Source organism: Gorilla gorilla, chromosome 1 (assembly GCF_029281585.2).
Source record: "Gorilla gorilla gorilla isolate KB3781 chromosome 1, NHGRI_mGorGor1-v2.1_pri, whole genome shotgun sequence".
In the NCBI taxonomy this organism is placed as follows: Eukaryota; Metazoa; Chordata; class Mammalia; order Primates; family Hominidae; genus Gorilla; species Gorilla gorilla.
The window spans coordinates 189850474-189870395 of record NC_073224.2 but is presented as its reverse complement, the minus strand read 5'-3'; the positions used below and the strand labels follow the sequence as shown (position 1 = coordinate 189870395).

General features: G+C 38.7%; 1 protein-coding gene across 9 annotated transcripts in view; it reads left to right on the top strand.

The window, feature by feature from the left end:
* The window catches only part of ELAVL4 (ELAV like RNA binding protein 4), a 155641-nt gene that overhangs the window by 41512 nt on the left and 94207 nt on the right, over positions 1-19922 (top strand). For 3 of the 9 annotated variants that reach the window (XM_055348357.2, XM_004025765.5, XM_004025769.5), the window contains exon 1: positions 19322-19600. The exons of 2 other annotated variants lie outside the window; for them this stretch is intronic. In XM_055348357.2, coding sequence (XP_055204332.1) covers positions 19592-19600 — 9 coding nt within the window. In that variant the 5' untranslated portion in view covers positions 19322-19591. Of the gene's footprint in view, positions 1-16184; positions 16351-16629; positions 16794-19321; positions 19601-19922 lie in introns of those variants that run through there. 4 more of the 9 variants (XM_055348308.2, XM_055348296.2, XM_019018184.3 and 1 more) reach the window with 3 other exon arrangements.

Below are 19922 nucleotides of genomic sequence, written 5' to 3'. Positions count from 1 at the left end.
CCAAGGTGGGCAGATCAATTGAGCTCAGGAGTTTGAGACCAGCCTAGGCAACATGGCAAAACACCATCTCTACAAAAAAGTTTTAAAAATTAGCCAGGCATGGTGGCATGTGTCTGTGGTCCTGGCTACTCAGGAGGCTGAGGTGGGAGGTTCACCTGAGTTCAGGAGGTTGAGGCTGCAGTGAGCCATGATTGCACCACTGCACTCCAGCCTGGGCGACAGAGTGAGACTCTATCTCTAAAACAAACAGACAAAAAACCAAAAACCATCTTTCTAACCCTTTCTGTTTTTAGCATGGGCTTGGGGAATGAGGTGTATTTTCTCAGTGATACCATCAGGGGTGGGAAGGATAAGGCCAAGTACAGTGAGAATACAGACGGTTGCTAGGGTCATCTGCAGAATAGCCAGATGGAGAAACTCAATGCCTAAGAGATTCAGATGTTTAAGAGTCATGTAAAAGCCTCAAAAGCATTTGAGGTCCCAACATGTAAAGTATAGGAATTCTCAGGTTGGTATTTGGGCATCAGAGAGTTGGGTGGAGGTTGTAAGAAGGTCTGCCACAGAGGACAGTTGGAAGGTTCTGGTGCTGAAATCAGTGGGGAATGACAGAGGCTAAACAGGCTCAGGCAGAGGTTATGTATGACAACTGAGTCTCTCTTTTCCTCCTGTTAAAAAGTTAGTGATTTTATCTATCTCAAGTTTGTCATAAGCTATAAATGAAACTCTCACATATAAAAAGACTAGTCCTTGAAAAAATCCCCACCTCTCCTTTCTCCTACCCCCTTCCTCTGCATTCTCACACTACTCTTTTTCACTTTTCAGAAGCCAGTAGTGTAGAGAAAGAGCTATTCTAAAATATTCTATACAATGTGTGCCACTAGGCTTCTAAGGGAGATGGTGATGTAGTAACTTTCAAGACACTTAGTCTAGTATTGCAATTGAAAAAAAAAATTGAACAGTATATATTAGTCAGAATAGGCCAATTACTGTAACAAACAACCCTAAAATCTCAATGGTTTGACACAGTCAGGGTTAGCTCTTGCTCATTTCACAGTTCAGCATGGGTCCATAGGATGCTGTACTCCACTCAGTCATTCAGGGACCCAGGTGCCTCTCATCTAGTGGCTCTGTTCTCCTTTAGGGACTCAGAGTTCTCCTTTGTACCCTTTGCATCTACTTGGTAGGCAAAGGAAGAGAGAGAGTGAAGATGGCACATTATAGAGAAATTGTTAGAGACTAGTCTTAAAAGTGATGTGCATCACTTCCACCCATATTCCAATGGCCGGAGCTCAATCACTCAGCCCCACTGTATTCTAGCTGTATGGCTAGGCAGAAAAGAAAATAGGACTGGGTGGACATTTGGCAGTCCCTGCACCGCAGTCAGAGGTAGCCCAAAATGAGGCAAATTATTGGAAAAGTAGTGAATGAGCTCCCTTTCACTGAAGGTATGTAAGCAGAGTCCAGTGATCCCTTATTTTCCAAGTCCTACTGGAGTAAGGTGGGGGAAATTTAAGCTAGAAGAATGCAGAGGACCTTTCTGTCTTTGAGGTTCTCTGATTCAGTAAAGCAGAAGGGAATTGGAGCTGAATTACCCATCTGAATTTCCGGTGACTTAAACTGAGTTCTTGGAGTAGAAATAGAATGTTGAATTTCATTTCATGAATTGTTCTTCCAGCTTGACGTATTGGAGATTTTTAGCACGCACGCTCACACCTGGCTGCTCGCCACCTTCTGCCATTGCAGATACGCTTACAGGAAACCGTAAGTGGATCTGCTTTTGATGCTGGCAGCGTCTTACTAAAATGCTTTTGCTGGCATCATGGAACAGGAGCAGAATTCAGCTGGGACCAATAATGAGGCTATTTAGAAAGTTCTCTCCTCCACCCCCTGACAAGGCAGATGTGGTAGGGATTTTTCCACTCCCATTCTGTCGATGGTGGCCAAAATTAGTTCAAGGCCATCAGAAGTGTTTAGACCTCAAGAGTTGAAACCCCAGACCCATAAAGAGGACAAATCCTCTTCCTCACGTCTAGCAAGAGAAGAAGAAACTCACCCCCAAAGACTCCCAACACAGAAATTTGTCACCTATTGTTCCGTAACAGACTTAAAAAAGGCACAGCCATGTGTCAGTTTGGAAGGAAAAGAAGCACTGACCTCCATTAAAAATATCTCCAAGTAAGTTAAAGTTGCTAATGCTTTCGTTTTCCTGAAACCATGTTGTATTGAAACAACATTTTCTTCTAAGCACTTTCACTTCTATCATCTCATGTTAAAATCCCCAGCCATTGTAGTGTGAGGTAGGGATGTCATGTTTTATCCCCATTTAATAGATGAGACTTCTTGAGGTGCAGAGAGATTAAGTGGCTCGCTTAAGGTCTGTGAGACTTGTATGCAAGATGAGTACCCAAATCTCTATACTTCCAAACTCTTTTGCCTAGACCACACAAGATTGTATCAGCTGATGGGTTTTTTGGCCATTCTAGTTCACTGTAACTGACTCTGTCCATCTGTTGATCCATTAATCCATCTGTCCATCCACAAACTGTACCAGGCATTGTGCTTCAGATACAGAGATAAATAAGGGTCTTTGCCTTCACAGCTTAGTAGGAAAGATGGAAATAGAGATAAATAAATGACGGATACAAGTACATATATAGACAAGTTATGATGGGTATATGTGTGGGGAAGGGCCAGGATTGGAAACGCAAAAAGAGCATGGTAAGTTCTTCCTTAGAAGGTCAGGGATGATGTCACAAAGGTGACATTTGAGCTGAATCTTATAGGTGTATGACCATCAGACACACAAGGGGTCGGGGGCATCCCAGGCGAGACACCAACTTGTGCAAAGGCATAAAATGTGGCCTATGCAGGGATGTTCTGGCATGTTTCGGGATGGTTTTAGAGAGTAATGAACCCAACGGGGGCACCCTGGCAGCATTGCTGAGCTAAAAGTAAAAGAAGATATTCTGTAATACTTGTGTGCACCCTTGTTCCTGGACTCATGCGACATCTCAATTCTCTGACTTTAGGCAGTGGTTTGGGTCTGACCCACACAATTTAGTCTTTGATTATGTACTCTTGCCTTATTCTGCCCATGTTTTCATCATTAGGCCTGGACTCCCTAGTCTGACTGTAAACACTAATAACAGTACATTGTGAGTGCCAAGGGACTGCTTGGTGATTTTTAAATATTCAGAAATCAAGCAGTGAGCCCAAGAGAATATGAGCAGGATGTAGCACCATGAGAGGAAAAATATATGGACTTTAGTTCAGTTAGGTAAACCAGCACCATGCCAGGCATGGAGGGCACAGAAGTTGTTGACGTCAAAGAGCTTACAGTCTTGAGTGGAAGGTAGACAGGGAAGCTAGTAATCACAATTCAATAAGGACAAGAGTAACCTGTGGAACAAGTTCTGTGAGAGCTCAAATAGGGAACCATTAATTCTGCCTATTCTCACTCCAATATAAATTCCCAGGGCAGGGGATTTTGTGTGCCTTGTTTACTGTTGAATCCCCAATGTCTGGCACATAGTAGGTGTTCAATAAATATTTGCTGAATGAATTTATTGAAATTAATACTTGAACTTGATTTATGATCATCAAGGATAAGTGGGGACAAGTGTTCCAGACAGAGAGAGAATAGCTTGGGCAAAGAAACATACATAGGTAAAAGTTTTAATTTGCCCAAATGTTGTTTCCCTAAATGTACTGCCAGAGAGCGTTCTTATAAAGTTTGTATATCATTGAGATTTCTGGATAGTGGCCTTTCTTTTCTTTTATTATTATTTGTTTGTTTTTAAACTTTTGATTGAATTATCCCCACACATTACTGTGCTAAGTGTCTTGAGAAGATTGACCATACCGGCACATTTTAACCAGGGCCTCTGTCAACTGATGTCCTTTTGAACCACCTGCATTAGGGTGCACATTGTTGCATCCTCTACCCTCATCCCTCTGTTGGAAACCATAGTGGCTATCAGGTAAAATTGGTCATAGGTAATGTGACCATGTGACCTGGTTTGCCATTACTGGTTTATGCCTGTTGTCTTGCTGTAATTATTAATAGAGACTCCTTGCACTCTCAAAAATATCTGGGTTTGCCCGAGAGAAGCATCAGTCAAGAAAAGTGGTTGATGTAGAAAGCCCCATTACCAGATATTGGGAGCACTAATTCAACACTTACTTAGCAGATATTTATTGAATGTGATTCTATTCTGGACACTTCAGGGACCCGTAAGTATGAACAAAACGTGGTCTCTCCTTTGCCCTTAATTCAAAGTGATGATTGTACATATCCTAGCTTTCTCATGGTTATAAGAATAACACGGTAAATACTCTGTGAATATTTGTTGAATGATTATAATGAGTAAATGATGTATGTTATTTAACCTCTTTCTTAGTTTTCCTTATATGTCAATGCAGAGATAATAATAACAGTACCTACCTTATAGGATTGTTGTGAAACTAAGTGAGTAAATACATATAAAGAGCTAAGAGTAGTATCTGACACAGTAAATGCGCAATAGATAGCAGTATTGTCTGAAAGCACTTTGCAAACACAACAGAGCTACCTATAGCTTTCTGCAGCTTAAAAATGAGAAAAGCAGCGATTTGGAAGCTTTGTCTAGGAAAGGTTGCATTTATTAATTTATTTAACTATCATTTATTATGAATCAGATATAAGCCCCACCCTCAAGGAGCTCAAGTGGGACAGACATGCAAAAGAAGACTATGAATCTACATACATTTATGTCATAAAACCATGTCCTATAAATTTGTGGGTTTTGTTAGAGGTCTGCTGGGTACCACTTTATAGACCATTCATTGACAGTTTCAGCAGAAGGGGTGGATGTTGATTGCTATTAATCAAGGAAGCAATGTGGTTAGATTGGAATTTAAGAAAGGTTACTGTGGCTGGTAGATGGTATTCATTTAAAACTGAAGGTAAAGATATGTTGATGGTAATAATTCAAGACAGGATCAAGATATCAGCTTTATTTTCCCAGCCCTCTCTCAGTATTTGTGAAACCTGTGTTGTCAAACTTGAGTGTTTCCATTGTTTATTGTTGTACTTCATGTTTCTATAAGTAAAGAATAATTAGCTGGGTGTGGTGGCTCATGCCTGTAATCCCAGCACTTTGGGAGTCCAAAGTGGGCAGATCACCTGAGGTCAGGAGTTCGAGACCAGCCCGGCCAACTTGGTGAAACCCTGTCTCTACAATAAATAAATAAATAAATAAATAAGTAAATTAGCTGGGCTTGATGGCAGGTGCCTGTAATCCCAGCTACTGGGGAGGCTGAGGTGAGATAATCTCCTGAACCCGGGAGGCAGAGGTTGCAGTGAGCCTAGATTGCACCATTGCACTCTATCCTGGGCGACAGAGTGAGACTCCATCTCAAAAATAAAAAAAAATGATTCGGAGGAAGATTAATTGTGAAGCATTCAGGTAGGTGAAAAGTGTGAGAGGAGTAAGCACTGTTATCCTGTATGCTTGGGAGGTCTCAGCAATGGAGACATTCCATTTGGGATTTCAGATAGCAATGACTGAATGCTTCAAAATGAAAATAACAGACAAGGAGGCTTGAATTCAGTGGAAGTGCTCAGGGACTTGCCTAAGGTCACATAGCTAGTTTACGGCAGCATTGGTGCTCAAACCCGTCTTTTGACTCCCAGTTCACTTTTCTTTCGTTATAGTATTATTTATACTAGACTAGATTAGTCCCTTCACTGATTGCTGAGTTCCTTAGGAACTGCGTGGGTGTAGGGTAGGCATTTAGTGAGGCCCACCCTTCCCCCAACAAGGAGAACAGCACTGTTCTATTTGTTTATATATTGAGGGTTTTCATAATATTTTGCTTAGAAAAAAGCACTTGCTGTAAAAAAGAAAAAAAAGGTTGAAAATAAATCATCTGAAGCTACAAATTAGCTAAATAGCCTGATACTCCTGTAGTGTAAAACTATATACTCTCCTTTTAAACTAATTTTATATTTATATAATATATAATTTTTACACACACACACACATACATCCATACATATTAACTAATGTCACTGCCTATATAGATACTCTGTTAAGTACTTGCACTTCCTAGGGTTTTCCCAGAGACCTGGTTGTATAGATCTGAGAATATGGGCTACAATATCAGCAGTGCCTTCCTCTTTTCCATAGCTTTCACACCATCCAGACCTATTGGAGCTCTCTGTGACTGAAGACTTTCCAGCTATGGAAGCACAAATTCAGGGGGCAGACCGTCACATTATTCACCAAATAAGGCTGTAGCCAGAGCATCCCCATCTCTATCAATAAAACAGTGCCTGTGTTGAAAGCTCATAGCCTGAGCTCAATGTATTTGTTGAGTTTGAAGAGCAACTTCCACTTTTGAGTTTCTGTTTTTAGTCACTTGAACATTTCTAAGAGGAATAATACCTTCCTTTGGCAGAGCTTTCTCACCTCAGAAAAAAATGATTTTGTGGAAAGGTGGATTCCAAAAGTTTTTGAGTCATCCTTGGGATTCATCTACTTTTCATGTATTTCTAAGAGAGGCCATATCTCAGCCTGCCATATGAATATATTTATTTTACTTTAGCAAATATTTATTGAGCACCAACTATGACAGCCACTGTGCTCAGCTGGAGGGAAACAAAGACAAATAAGAACAGTCTTTGCTCTTGAGTACCTTGAAAACAGGTGGGAGAGACAGACCCGTAAACAACTGTGGTAATGCTCTGACTTGAGTTCTGTGGAGTCAGAAAGAACAAGCTAGTATGAAAGCTCAGATAACAAAGAAGATCATTTTGCTTAGTGAGGCTGAGGCCTTGAAGGATGAGTATGATTTTCCAGACAGAGAAGGCATTCTAGATGGAAGAAATTACAGGCATAAAGACAAGTGTTGTGAGAGAATAGATGGTCATATCTAGAGCTGTGTATAGGGAAAGGAATGTCTTGGAGGTATCAGGAAACTTAAATAAAGACAAAATTTTAAAGAGCCTTGAATGCCGTACTGAATAATTGGACTTGAAAAAAGCAATAAGGATCTTAGAAAGATTTTTAGGCAGGGGAGTAACAGAACATAGGGCAAACCATAAGAAATTGACCACGTTTGACTGCTTTTAACCTAAAAAACAATTTCATGTTTCAACCTAATAAAAAATAGTGAACATTTTTGAGTAAGTAGCAGCATGTTACACCCCACAATACATGCCTTACATGGATTATCTCATCTAATCCTCATAAGTTTAGGCATTATTGTTGTCCCCAGTTTAAATATGACACAAAATTCAGAGAGTATCTTTGGACTTAATCAAGATCCTGGTCCCTGACTTTTAAAAGCCCATGGTTTTAATGATTTTAACCAACCATCTCCAGTTCTGCATTTTATTAAAATAGCTTGGTTAGGCACAGTGGTGCATGCCTGTAATCCCAGCACTTTGAGAGGCCAAGGCAGGAGGATCGCTTGAGCCCAGCAGTTTGAGACCAACCTGGGCAACATAGTGAGATCTTGTCTCTACTAAAAATAAAAATAAAAATTAGCTGGTTGTTGGGGAAAAGGCCTGTAGTCCCAGCTACTCAGGAGGCTGAGATGGGAGGATGACTTAAGCCTGAGAGGTCCAGGCTGCAGTGAGCCGTGATCATGCCACTGCACTCCAGCCTGGGTGACAGAGCAAGACCTTCTCTCAAAAAGAAAGAAAAAACAAAACCTCTGGTGACCAGACTGGGCATTAGAGGAACATGCTACTACCCCGGCTCTTTCTTTGAGGCAGATTTAAAAATCTTCTTCAAAAGCTTAATTTCCCTTCAGCCAGCATTATTACAGTGTAAAGTCATTGAAAATCTGAGTAAACCCTACTGAAAATGTTGTTTGCTAATTAAAAACTACTTATTTATAAACTCTGACATATTAGAACTGGCAGAGACTTCAGGAATCATCTAGTTTCATTTCTTATTTACTCAAGAAGATTCTGGTCCAGAGAGGAGAAGTGGTTTGCCTGAGGTCATAGAATTACTAGTAGCAGAGATGAAACTGGCCTTGATGTCTCCTGGCTCTTCCTTTACGTTCCCTAGTGAATTAAAATGGATCTTACTTTCACAAACATGCACTAAGCACCTACTGTGTATAAGGCCCATTGTTCTAGGTATGTTCTTCTGTTCTCTTACACATGCAAATGTGTACAAATTCATGTTAGGTAGATGGTTCAGTTTGGCTAACTACTGATACTACATCAAAGATATAGGGGGAATCTGTCTTTTAGCTATCCATATCATGGAATTGGCAAACATACATTGATAATAAATTTTTAATAGTGAAGATATCCATTAAGATTACTGTTCTAAGTCCTTGTGTGTTTTGTTTCCTTTTGCCCCAAGGTACCCATGTGCTAACAAATAATAAAGAAAAAATTTCAAGCAGGAGTTTTTACATTACTTGAGTTGTGAAACCTTGAAGATGATGTAAGCATTTCAAAATCCTTGAACAAGATGTAAGTTTTAATGATATGCATAACATATATGACACACATTTACATTCATAGGATTTTTGAAGGCTAGCGAAATTTTTTGCAAGCATTCTTATTTCACTGACAATGGAAAAATCATCAATGTGATGATTATTTGATTATCCCACTGTCCATTTTATGGATAATGAAGTGGGCAAAGTAGGTATCAAATAATAAAATTAGTAAATACTCTTTATTCACTCTTCTCAGTAAGGGAGGAATAGCAAGTGGTTAGACTGAATAGTGAGTTCAATATCAATAACCCTTTTAAAATAACTTAAGTGTAATTTCTATAATGACCTAGGATTAATGATAACTTGGTTAAAAAAAGGAAAAGTTATGTTTGTGAGTAATTTTAGGGAAGGACCAGGGCTTTTCTAGACACTCAAATTTTGTAGAAGCCTAGCATCATTGTGGTTACCTCATAATATCATAAAGGAAGGTTAACATGAAATAAGCACTTGTAGCAAATAAGGCTTTGGGTGTTGTAATGTTAAAACTTCTGTTCAAAAACTTTACATTAAAAAAGTACTCATCTTCATTAAAGATGTGATCCTTTTCACAGAGGTATTTTGAACTTCAAGCTGCTGTTGCTAAGGGGTTGCTAAGGGAAATGAGCTACTCAGCATTAATGTGTAACTTTACTCTTCTGCTTAAAAGTAGTTAAATCATTTCCCCAGCTTTAGAGTCAGAGAGGGGAAGAACTAAAAAGGGTCAAGTGGAGAGTTGCCTCTTTCTGACAGTTATATAGCATGCCTCTCTTGTTTTTCACATTTTTTTATTCGCCTCTCATAGAGAAAGGAAGCAACCTTTCTGGGCATAAGAGGGTTGAAAACTAGACTACCAAGTAGGGCAGGGCTTATAATAAATGTAGAATGTCCCTGGCTAAGGCAGAAGGGAAGTGCCTGACCACTGAAAGAAAAGCAGCCATGGGCTGTTGATCTAAGGCTTCTGCTGGTGACCAACCTCAGGAAAGGGCTTTTTATAATAAGTCAGCATTGAGGATGACTTGATAAAGAAAGTTATGTATTAGCGAATAGAGCATTGACCACCAAATAATTATATCCTAAGCAGTTGGTTCAAAAGTTTTTCTGAATTATTTGAAATCAATAATTTATATCTTTTCTTGAGTGCCCACTATATTCCAGGTACTGTTATTCTATGTGCTGGGGTTATAAGGCAAATAACGTACAATTTCTGCCATGCAAGCTCACAGCACAGTGTGAAAGTAACAATGAACTGGCTGGGTGCGGTGGCTCACGCCTGTAATCCCAGCACTTTGGGAGGCCGAGGCAGGTGGATCACCTGAGGTCGGGAGTTCAAGACCAGCCTGACCAACATGGAGAAATCCTGTCTCTATTAAAAATACAAAATTAGCCGGGCATGGTGGCGCATGCCTGTAATCTCAGCTACTTGGGAGGCTGAGGCAAGAGAATTGCTTGAACCAGGAAGGCAGAGGTTGCAGTGAGCCAAGATCACACCACTGCACTTCCAGCCTGGGCGACAGAGCGAAACTCCGCCTCAAAAAAAAAAAAAAAAAAAGAAAGAAAGTAACAATGAACTATAATCCATTGAATGCAATCTGTAATTGAATTGTTTGAAAATTACTGAAGTCTGGAATTATGTTCTCAGCGGATTTTTAATAAATAAAATTTGGAAATATTTGTAAAGATTAATGCTTTGGGACTTTAGCAGACAATTTCATCTGAAGATCAGTCACTCTCTACACCACTTCCAAGCTTGGAGAATGGAATAGCACATGCATGAAATAATGTAGACAAAATGTTTTCCTTGTTATCCTCATAGGACCAGGGTTCTATTATCACCTGGTGGCAGAATACGGAATTTACAGGCATAGATTATTTTGATTGTTACTGTTTTAAATGTCAATAGAAGTCAAAGACATTATTTTGAATGTTAGTTTTTGAGTATAAAGTAACACAGAAAATAAGACTTAAATATCTTTAGATTCACACTTTTCTGTGTAAGTTGGTATGTTATAGAGAAAAGACTGTGGACTGAGGTTGGGCATACGTAAGCATGAAACTTAAATTGGCCTCTTACTAGTTACATGATCTTGAGAAAATCAGTTAAATTATGTAATCTCTAGTTTTCTTATTGGAAATCTCAGAGTTGTGAGATTAAATGAGATTTATAGGCACAGCACCTACCATAATGTTCAACACACAGTGAATGTTCCGTCAATATTAATTCTTGTTCCTTTTATAAAGAACGTACTGAATAAGAGGTCTGCCCGCCCACAGTCGTCATATCATAACATCCCTCTGTTTATAGCTTTTAAAAATGGAGGAGGTTGGAATAGATTCAGAGGAGCCTTCACAGGGTTTCTGGCTAGGATGCGATGGCTGTCAGTATCTCTTTCCTTTCCCCCTACCCCACCTCTATTCTTATATGAAAAATATTCTGCATTTTCCTAGCCAATTCTTATCATTCTTTGGATCTCGCCTCAGTTCAGGCTTCTCCCATGAAGCCTTCCCCATCACTCCAGATCTCATCCTCATTATCAACTATCTCTAACACTTAATTTTGGTATTCTTTTTACATCCTTCCTTAGGCTATTAGGATTCATGCGTAAAAAGGAAAGCTCCTTCCCAATCAGATTTTAAGCTCCTTGAAGGTGGGGGCTATGACTTCTATTTCTTTTTATTGTTCAGACCAATAATTTAGCACTGAACTTTGCTCACAAGATTAAGTAAATGTTGATCTGCAGCAGGCACTTTTTTATTAGAACTGGAACAGACCATTCAGCCTTTGTTAGTTATGATTTTCTTGTTATTCTCTAGTTGTTTTGAGAGTCTTTATATCATATCTTCCTCAACAAGATTGAATTATCCTGAAACTAATACTAATGTATGCATTTCCTCCCCATTCTACATATTAGTAATAATTGCTGCCATTTAGAGTGATGCCTCCACCAAGCCTATGTTTGTTTGTTTGTTTTTCTGGCAACAAACTATAAGTGAAGTATTATTGTGCCCATTTTACAGATGAGGAAATTGAGGCTTATGGAGCCTAACATATCATTTTTCCCTAAGGAGATGTTCAGCGACCCCTAGTTGAATCAAACAAAATGGGCGTTGGGATAGTACTTGAAGTGTTAATGAGTGGGACTATTGATCTTCGTTCATTCCCCATAACTCAGCACTACTTGGAAATAAGGACATATAACTTAATTCAACTACTGCTTGTTAAGCAACTACTGTATGTAAGGGGTTTTTTCAGGTTTAAAAGAGGAAAAACGGGTAGGGTTGGGGACTCAATCAGGTACTCATCCTGCTTTCTAAAATGCTTTGCTTTCCAGCTTTAATCTTTTGTATTTCTCCTACTCCAAATTTACAGCCTGATTATAATAATAGATTAAATGAGATATCTTGAGGACATACCTAGCTAAAAGCATGTCACAAAGAAATCTTTTTAAGAAAATTTTTTTAAAGAATATTTTTTAAATGTTTTAATCTTGCTATTTTTTAGTTGAGAAAAAATTGAGCATGACTTTCACCTTCCCTTTCCTTTCTCTTCTAGTCTGTGCCCATCTTTCTCACTGATTCAACAAATATTTACTAAGGCTGGGCACAGAGGCTTATGCCTATAATATTAGCACTTTGAGAGGCTGAGGCAGGAGGATATCTTGAGGCCAGGAGTTCAAGACAAGGCTGGGCAAAATACCGAGACCCCTATCTCTACCAAAAAAGAAAAATTCTTAATTAATAAACACAAATATGTACTAAGCATATTCTTCTGTGACATAAAGGAAGAGATATCTTACTTTTAGATAAGGAAAACACATTTCTAGAAGTATGCTTAGATACTATAATTATCACTACTGTGGGGTTGAGTAAAATTGTGTATGTCAAGTGCCTAATACAGTGTTTGGTATACAGTAGACTCCCAGTAAAATATAGCGTTTTCATTTGTGCTTTAGAATTCCTGTTAATTTCATCCGGGTGCGGTGGCTCACGCCTGTAATCCCAGCACTTTGGGAGGCCGAGGCGGGCAGATCACGAGGTCAGGAGATTGAGACCATCCTGGCTAACACGGTGAAACCCTGCCTCTACTGAAAATACAAAAAATTAGCCGGGTGTGGTGGCGGGCACCTGTAGTCCCAGCTACTCAGGAGGCTGAGGCAGGAGAATGGCTGAACCTGGGAGGCAGAGCTTGCGGTGAGCCGAGATGGCGCCACTGCACTCCAGCCTGGGCGTCAAAGCGAGACTCCATCTCAAAAAAAAAATAAAATAAAATAAAAACTCTGCCCTAACTGGCAAGTCAAAGAATTCCTGTTAATTTCGTTATTTCTTCTTCTCCTCCCTTTCTCCCCTCCCTTCCTCTCCCTTTGACCTTTTCTTCCTTCTTTCTCCTCCTCCTCCCTTCTTTTTCCATGGATGTACCTTCTTTGCCTTTTACATCTATTCCTTTATTATTAGTTACAGAATTATAAATGAGTCCAGAATTTTTTTAAATTCCATATCAAGTCATTTTCAAAAATTTATTAAACTGACCAAACACTATATCCTTTAATGGTATGAATAGCTACTCCATACTTTACCTGCTCGTGCACTTAGATTTATAAAAATTTATACATATACCAGGGTTGTTTGTTTGTTTCTTTGTTTTGGTTTTTTATTTTTAGTAAAGCTCATCTGAACTGATATGAAAAGGCCCCAAATCCCTTAATGCAGGGATCTTCAGAAATCTCTGTGTGTTTTCACATTGACCCTGCTGAGTTTTTTGGGGGTTATGATGAAGAATATATCAGGGAAAAGTCCAGACAGCCATTCCACCTAAATCAGATGCTTGGATAAATGTGTATTTACCTTTTTTTTTTTCAGAATTTTGTAAGTAAGATAGTTTTCCTGTACTTCAAATTTTCTTTCCCAGAAAGACATCCTAGTGCTTTAAGAGTATGGTCAAAGGCACATTTGAAAAAGTAAGCATACACTGACTCTGGAAAGGAAACTTTTACTTTCAGCTGCTGTTCTTGCATAAGGCTTAGGAATATGAAGAGAAAGCAGGAAGATGAAGTATGAATCTACTCTTGGTCCATTTACCTGCACAGGTGAACTCTTGGCGATTTAGACAGGTTAGACATCCATTTGTCACATTTCCCCCCACAGTAGCATTCTTCTAGCTTTCCCACAATCTGTAGTAGACAAAACTACTTAGGAAGGAGAAAGGCATTATTGACTATCAGGTCATATATCTCACAGAGAACATTCGACAGTGAATTTCTGATAGACTCCTTCACATCAGTCTGGTGCATCTTTCTTGCCTCTGTAGTATGTTTGCATTTTCCTATAAAAATTGATTTAATGTTTCTACATGATAAAGAAAAAAAAAGACAGAAACCAACACCACAATTCAACAAAGGAAAATTAAGCTTTAAATTTTCTCAAAAGCTTTTACATACAGTATACCATTTTCTGGGCAGACTGATTGTATTTTTCCTAAAGAAGGAAATGCCAGCAGTCTAGGTTTATTTTTCAAGGGAAGAGGTAAAGGATGAAAAGAAATTGAACCACAGGAAAATGTCAGGTCATAGTCACTGATGACGCTATTTAAATGGTGTGCTATAATCATATTAGGGCAGAGCACATGGAATTCCTGATTTCTGCATGACAGTGAAGAAGGGCCAGCAATTATCTATATGTGTGTGTGTGGATATGTGAGTTCTGTTCACTCTACCTTCCCACCCCATTTTGCTAATTCAATTGAGGGGCAAGAAGAGGTAATCCAGACAGCCGGAACAGGAGGAAAAGGTCTGCAGCTGTGTTCGGAGGGACTGGTGTGAAGAGAGAGGCTCAGTCTGACTTGGAGTTTTGTGCTGTTGCACGTGAATGCTCTGGAACTGCCCTAATCGACTGAAAATGAGCCGGCTACAGTCATATGGAACAGGTCTGTTTAGCCACATCGCTGGATAGCCTGGCAGATGGTAGACCGTCAATGGGTGGTATTGATTGGCTGGATTTGCCTTAGGGTAACAAGACTATGGGTCCTTAAAAACCTGCTTCATCTTATTTTCCTTTGTGCAGCTTCATACAGTAGTGGTTTTCTCTTCTCTCTCCCCCCAGTCCCCAGTATCCCCTTTTTCCCTTTTCAAATTAAAAGTCTTCCTTGGTAATCAAAATAGAGAGGTTACCTTGAGATAAACACTCTTTAAATTAGCACCAAGGCAAGAAAACTTGAGAATATTTTATTTACTAGGCTGATTACATTTTAATGTTTGAAGAAAGTGACATTTTTTAATTAGTGTTTAAGACATATGGTGAGTGTACAAATTAGCTTATTTCATACAACCAGAATTTGATGAGAGCAACTCCTCCTTCTCACTCCCCAGTTAAAAATTGTCACTTGAAACTTAATATATGCAAGGAGTTTAAATGGTATTAAGTGATGCCGTCTTGACTTAAAGATGAAGGACATAGTCACTATTGTGTATGGCTAAATACGGCCTGGATGGGCTGGGAAAATATTACTGTCAACACCTGTGTTTGCAAGAAAATGTGGAGGTTCCAGACCTTTAATTTTGTCCAGCCAAGAAAAGAAAATCCCAGGTATCTGTGTGTGTTGGTTTCTGTTTTAGACACATGTGGAACATAGAATGGTGTTGCATGCTTTATAAGTAATAAGATCCTCCTTAAAATCAGGCCATATAACAATATAAGTGATGTAATTTATTTTTGTTCAGGTGGTTCTATATCCTTTTAACATACCCCCAATCACTTGGAGCTTTCAACTTGGGACATTCTGTTTATTCTTGGCAGAGGAGCAGATTAATTGGAATAGAGTGATACAAAGGAGATGCCAAGTTAGCTATACATCCAAAATAGTATACGACAGAAATGTTCCACTTCGAGGCAGATCTTCGGGAAAAAGAACAGCAAAGGGTAGAGATATGTGATTGGCTTGCTCTTGTGGTTGTTTATCACTATTCATATAATTGTATTTTTAAAAGAGAGGCTTAATATTTTGTATTTTTTTTCGGTGTCTTTACTTTTAAGCTTTCAGTTATTTCTTATCAGGAAAGACCCACATTAAATAAACCTAATTTCTACTCAGAAGAAAAGTTGCACCCTTAAACTCTTGCCTCCATCTTGTATGTGCTTCATCCACATGCACACTTTTGAATTTTCATCACTGTGTGTGAATATTTTTCTGTTTTTGCTAAAGAGAAATATTTTCATGAGGTTTTTGGCCTTCCCCATTGCTCTGTGTTGATTGTATTTTCCTTGTTCATCCTTTGCTGAATGAAACAAAGCTTGTTTGTGTTTCATTCTTCGCAGTTCTTATTAGAATTTGTGGCAGTGTTTTGTTTTGTTTTGTTTCATTTCCTTGCTTTAAGTCAAGAGAAGGAATTTTATTTATTTATTTTGACAAGATATAGTGAGAGACAATCTTGCCTGTTAAGATGCTAGTGTTTCTCATGTCACATTTTACACCCAAAAGCTATTCCAAGGGAAAAAAAAAAAGAAATCTTTTAAGATGGTTCATTTGAATCTGTGCACTCTACCCACCTGGTGGTTATATAGTGAACTGTTACTTTAAAGAGTAGTTTAAACACCAGCCATGTTTGGGGCAGGCTGCTCTTGCAAAGAGAGCAGTACATATAACAGGAGTCTACTGTGTGTGAGATAAGGGGAAAATTCAGCTCACTGACTAGAGGTTTTAATGTACGAACTCTAGGGAAATAATATATTGACTGTTCCGTGGTGCGCAAGAAAATTGAAGAACCCTTTGCAGACGGAGTGCTTTGCAAAGGATTCTGTTTCTCTTAAAACAAAATCTGTGGCAAGATGTTTGAAATCAGCAGGACGCTTAATGCTGCTTTGTTAAATAATGAGGTAATATTTTGTCACTTTTTTCTGGGCAGCATCTGTTTTTCCCCCCTCTTCTTTTTTTTCCCTATATTTATGAAGGATTCCTTTTTTTCCGCCTCATGGAAGTCAAGGAAATACAATTCACGCTTCCATTTCTGTTCCTTCCTTTTGGTGCTTTTGGAGAATTTGGTTGTCTTTTTTTATTTGCAGTTTCAGCCGGCTGCTGTTTCCTAGCCCATTGTGCCACGTAAGGCTTCTCCACTGCGCGGAGTAGGTAGTTATTAACGCTGAATTGGCTTCTGGTACAGTCCATCTGGACTCTGTGTGGGAAAGCTGGCTGCCGGCGACTGATGCTGAGATATCTGCAACCTTTGGGATGTGTGCATGGTGGCAAGGGGCTGACTGATATGAGATTACTTCTTTTAAGGGAAATTGTTATTAATGAGTCAAGAAACTGCTCATTTATGGTAAGAGGAATACAGCGGCGCTGGCAGCCCCACAGTGCTGGGATATCATTTTTAGGTTGCCTTAGCTGCTTGAGTGAGACAAGTTTCTTTCTGTGGTGGTGGATTGTGGCAGAAAAAAAAAAATCATGCATGACTGGGAGACTCGCCTGCCTGATTCTTGAGATAATATATTGAGAATCTGTTGCTTTACAAATGTCACATCACTGATGTAGCGGTCAGCCCCTCACTCTGAAAGATGAATGGTACTATTGGAAATGCGATAATAAGGTTGACTTTTCCCAACAATAGGATTCTGCCTTTGTCTTTAGAGAAAAGGCCTCTGAGGACATTTGTGCATTTGTTTGAGGATTCTGTTGAAAGACTTTAAAGTGGAGGTTTGTGGAAAAGTGATCAATATATGAAATGCATGAATTTTTAGCCTAGCAAAACCAGCTAGTTATTTATACTGTATATACAGCTACTATTTTGGAAAAGTGGCCAGAATACCTTTTAATATACCTAATGTTAATTTATGGTTCAATAAGTGTACTGAGGTTAGTATGGATGGGAGAAAAGGGTTTTTAAAATTTTTATCTTTTATAACCTCCAGAGAAATCTAAGTAAATATTTTGTTCCAAGTGAGCTGTTTTTATTTGTGTTTGTCAGCATTGTCTTAATGTTTACTTTTCACAGTATTTTAATATTGGTGAAATTGCACTCAGAGTTTATGTTGTTGATTTGGGGCACACATACCTACTCTGTGTATATATGCTGAACCATTTAGAACGCTTTAACCTGTGAATTCACCCTCAGTACACAGTTCAACAGATACTGTAGTACTGTTGTGACTCACAGGACATTTTATACATTTGCTAAAGAAATTACTTTAAAAGTTTACTTAATTGAGTATTGTTCCACCTTAAGGAATTATAGTTTTAACATTTGTACTTTTCTATTTCATGTATTTTCATTTCTAATAGCTGAACGTATTCATACTCAAGTCTAATGGATTATGCAGTGTACCCAACACAGATTGTTTTATGATGTATCTGTATTTTCTGAAGTGTGAATATATACGTATGTTTATATGTGTGTGTTCACGAAACAGCATCTTGGACAGAATAGTTTTCATCTTGAAAAATGTAAGGTTATTTTCTTTCCTAATAATTTTTCACAAACCCATTTATTCTTGGACTTTGAAACCCAGAAATATAGCATATTTTTTGGTCTGTATGTCTACTCTGCCTAGTTCTGTCTCACTGTCAACTCTAGTCAAAGATTAAAGATTACATTGAATTTTGTCTTTGGTAATATGTGTTACCACTGTGTATTTATTGAAGAACAAATTGATTAAATTATGAGTTAAATAAATAGTGACACATTAGTCTTTTGCATAGGTGTGAAGCATGAACTTCTCAGGTAAGCCACTTAAAAAACCCAAACCAGAACAAAAAATACACTACTGAAGGCTTGGTAGTGTAGAGGTTGTTAAATGTGTAAATAGACAGACAAACTGTATACCTCACCATACACTTGCTAAATGTCTCTTTGCAAATCTCTTAAGAGGCCGAAGAAAAAAAGACATCCCTTTGAAGGAGAGAAGCAAAATCACTTATTTAGTTAAGCAAAATGAACACTCTGCACAGGTTTTGAAATGAGGCTGTTGTCAAAAGCATGTTTTACCTTTCTCTAAAGGGGTAGGAGAATGTGTTTTAGTGGATTTTTAAAAATTCAGATCATGTGCCTATCCAACTTGAAAAATAAATTCACTTAAATAAATCATTCATCATCCTCAGTTTTGAAAAGCTCAGACAGAAGGCAGAAAGGTAGAGGCTGACAGCTGCCCCTCCCTTACCCCCACCATTTTTTTTCTTTTTTGTTTATTAGGAAATAGTTTTCTGAGACAAACTTGTATGAACCTAGTTCACGGAGCAAGCTTAATCCCCAACTTGCTTGCTTTTGAAATGTTGGCCATGTTAGCTGGAGAAGGAGCATTACTTACTAAAAATCAGCAATATCTGGAAATAATAAAGTTAAATTGTAGATGAATTAACACATTAAAGTGCTTTTGTTGTACCTTTAAGCCTACAGGCAGATCATTAAATATGCATTTCGCTAGAAAGCAACTGTCTAGAAAGATAAGGTGGTTGAAAATATTCTACAGTGGAAAAGCCCTCCATCAGAGGGGTGGCATGGTTCGGCCCTCAGGATGGGAAAAGAAGGACCCTCCCACTGTTAGTTTAGGTTTGCAAGCCTCCAGTGACCTGCAGTTGTTACAGTACTTTTGAGCTGGGAGGAGGGAAAAGGTAAAAATACAAGTATGGCTGTTGTTGCTTCAGCCGGGCCTTAATTACCAGACACAAGAAGCAGTTCAGAAATCTGGTCTCTGTTGTTGTAGAGGTCACCAAATCATTAACATCGTCAATCTGGCAGTAGCTAATTTAAATAGCACCTGATGTTGCAACGCCTCCCTTCGTTTCCCCAGCCAATCAGATCCAGGCTTCGGCTGACAGATGGTCCCATAAATGGATGTAAAAAGGGGAAGCTTCGAGCCAATTTCAGCAAGGCTCTGTTCAGTTGTTCTTATCTACATCCTAGAATCGGGGGTTTCAGCTCACTGCTCCTTTTCTTTTTTTTCTTTCTCTCCCCCGCCCACCCCCCCAAAAATAATTGATTTGCTTTACAATCATCCACACTGTGTTTTGTGGATCTTTAATTATATATAACAATAGTAGTCATTTTAAATATATATTCTGAAATCTTTGCAAATTTTAACAGAAGAGTCGAAGCTCTGCGAGACCCAATATTTGCCAATAAGAATGGTTATGGTAGGTATGACTAGATTTATAATCTGTTGTTTGTGTTGCTGGAGGGAAGAAAAGCATCTACACCTTGACCAGTCTTATGCTTGCACAAGAGTTTAGTTCTGTGCTGCTGTTTGGTTCCTACATTTACTATCTCTTTTGTGTAGAGTGTGCGGGTAGGTCCTTTTATTGAAAAGCAATGGGGATATAAGATTGTCATTTTTAGCAAGTCGTTGTCAGTTTTCCCTTCAACATAAAGGCAAGGGGTGGAGGGGGAGGGCTGAAATAATTGCTGGTTTATTGAAAGAGGTTATATTACTTGAGACATAATGGCAAAAGAAGGGTT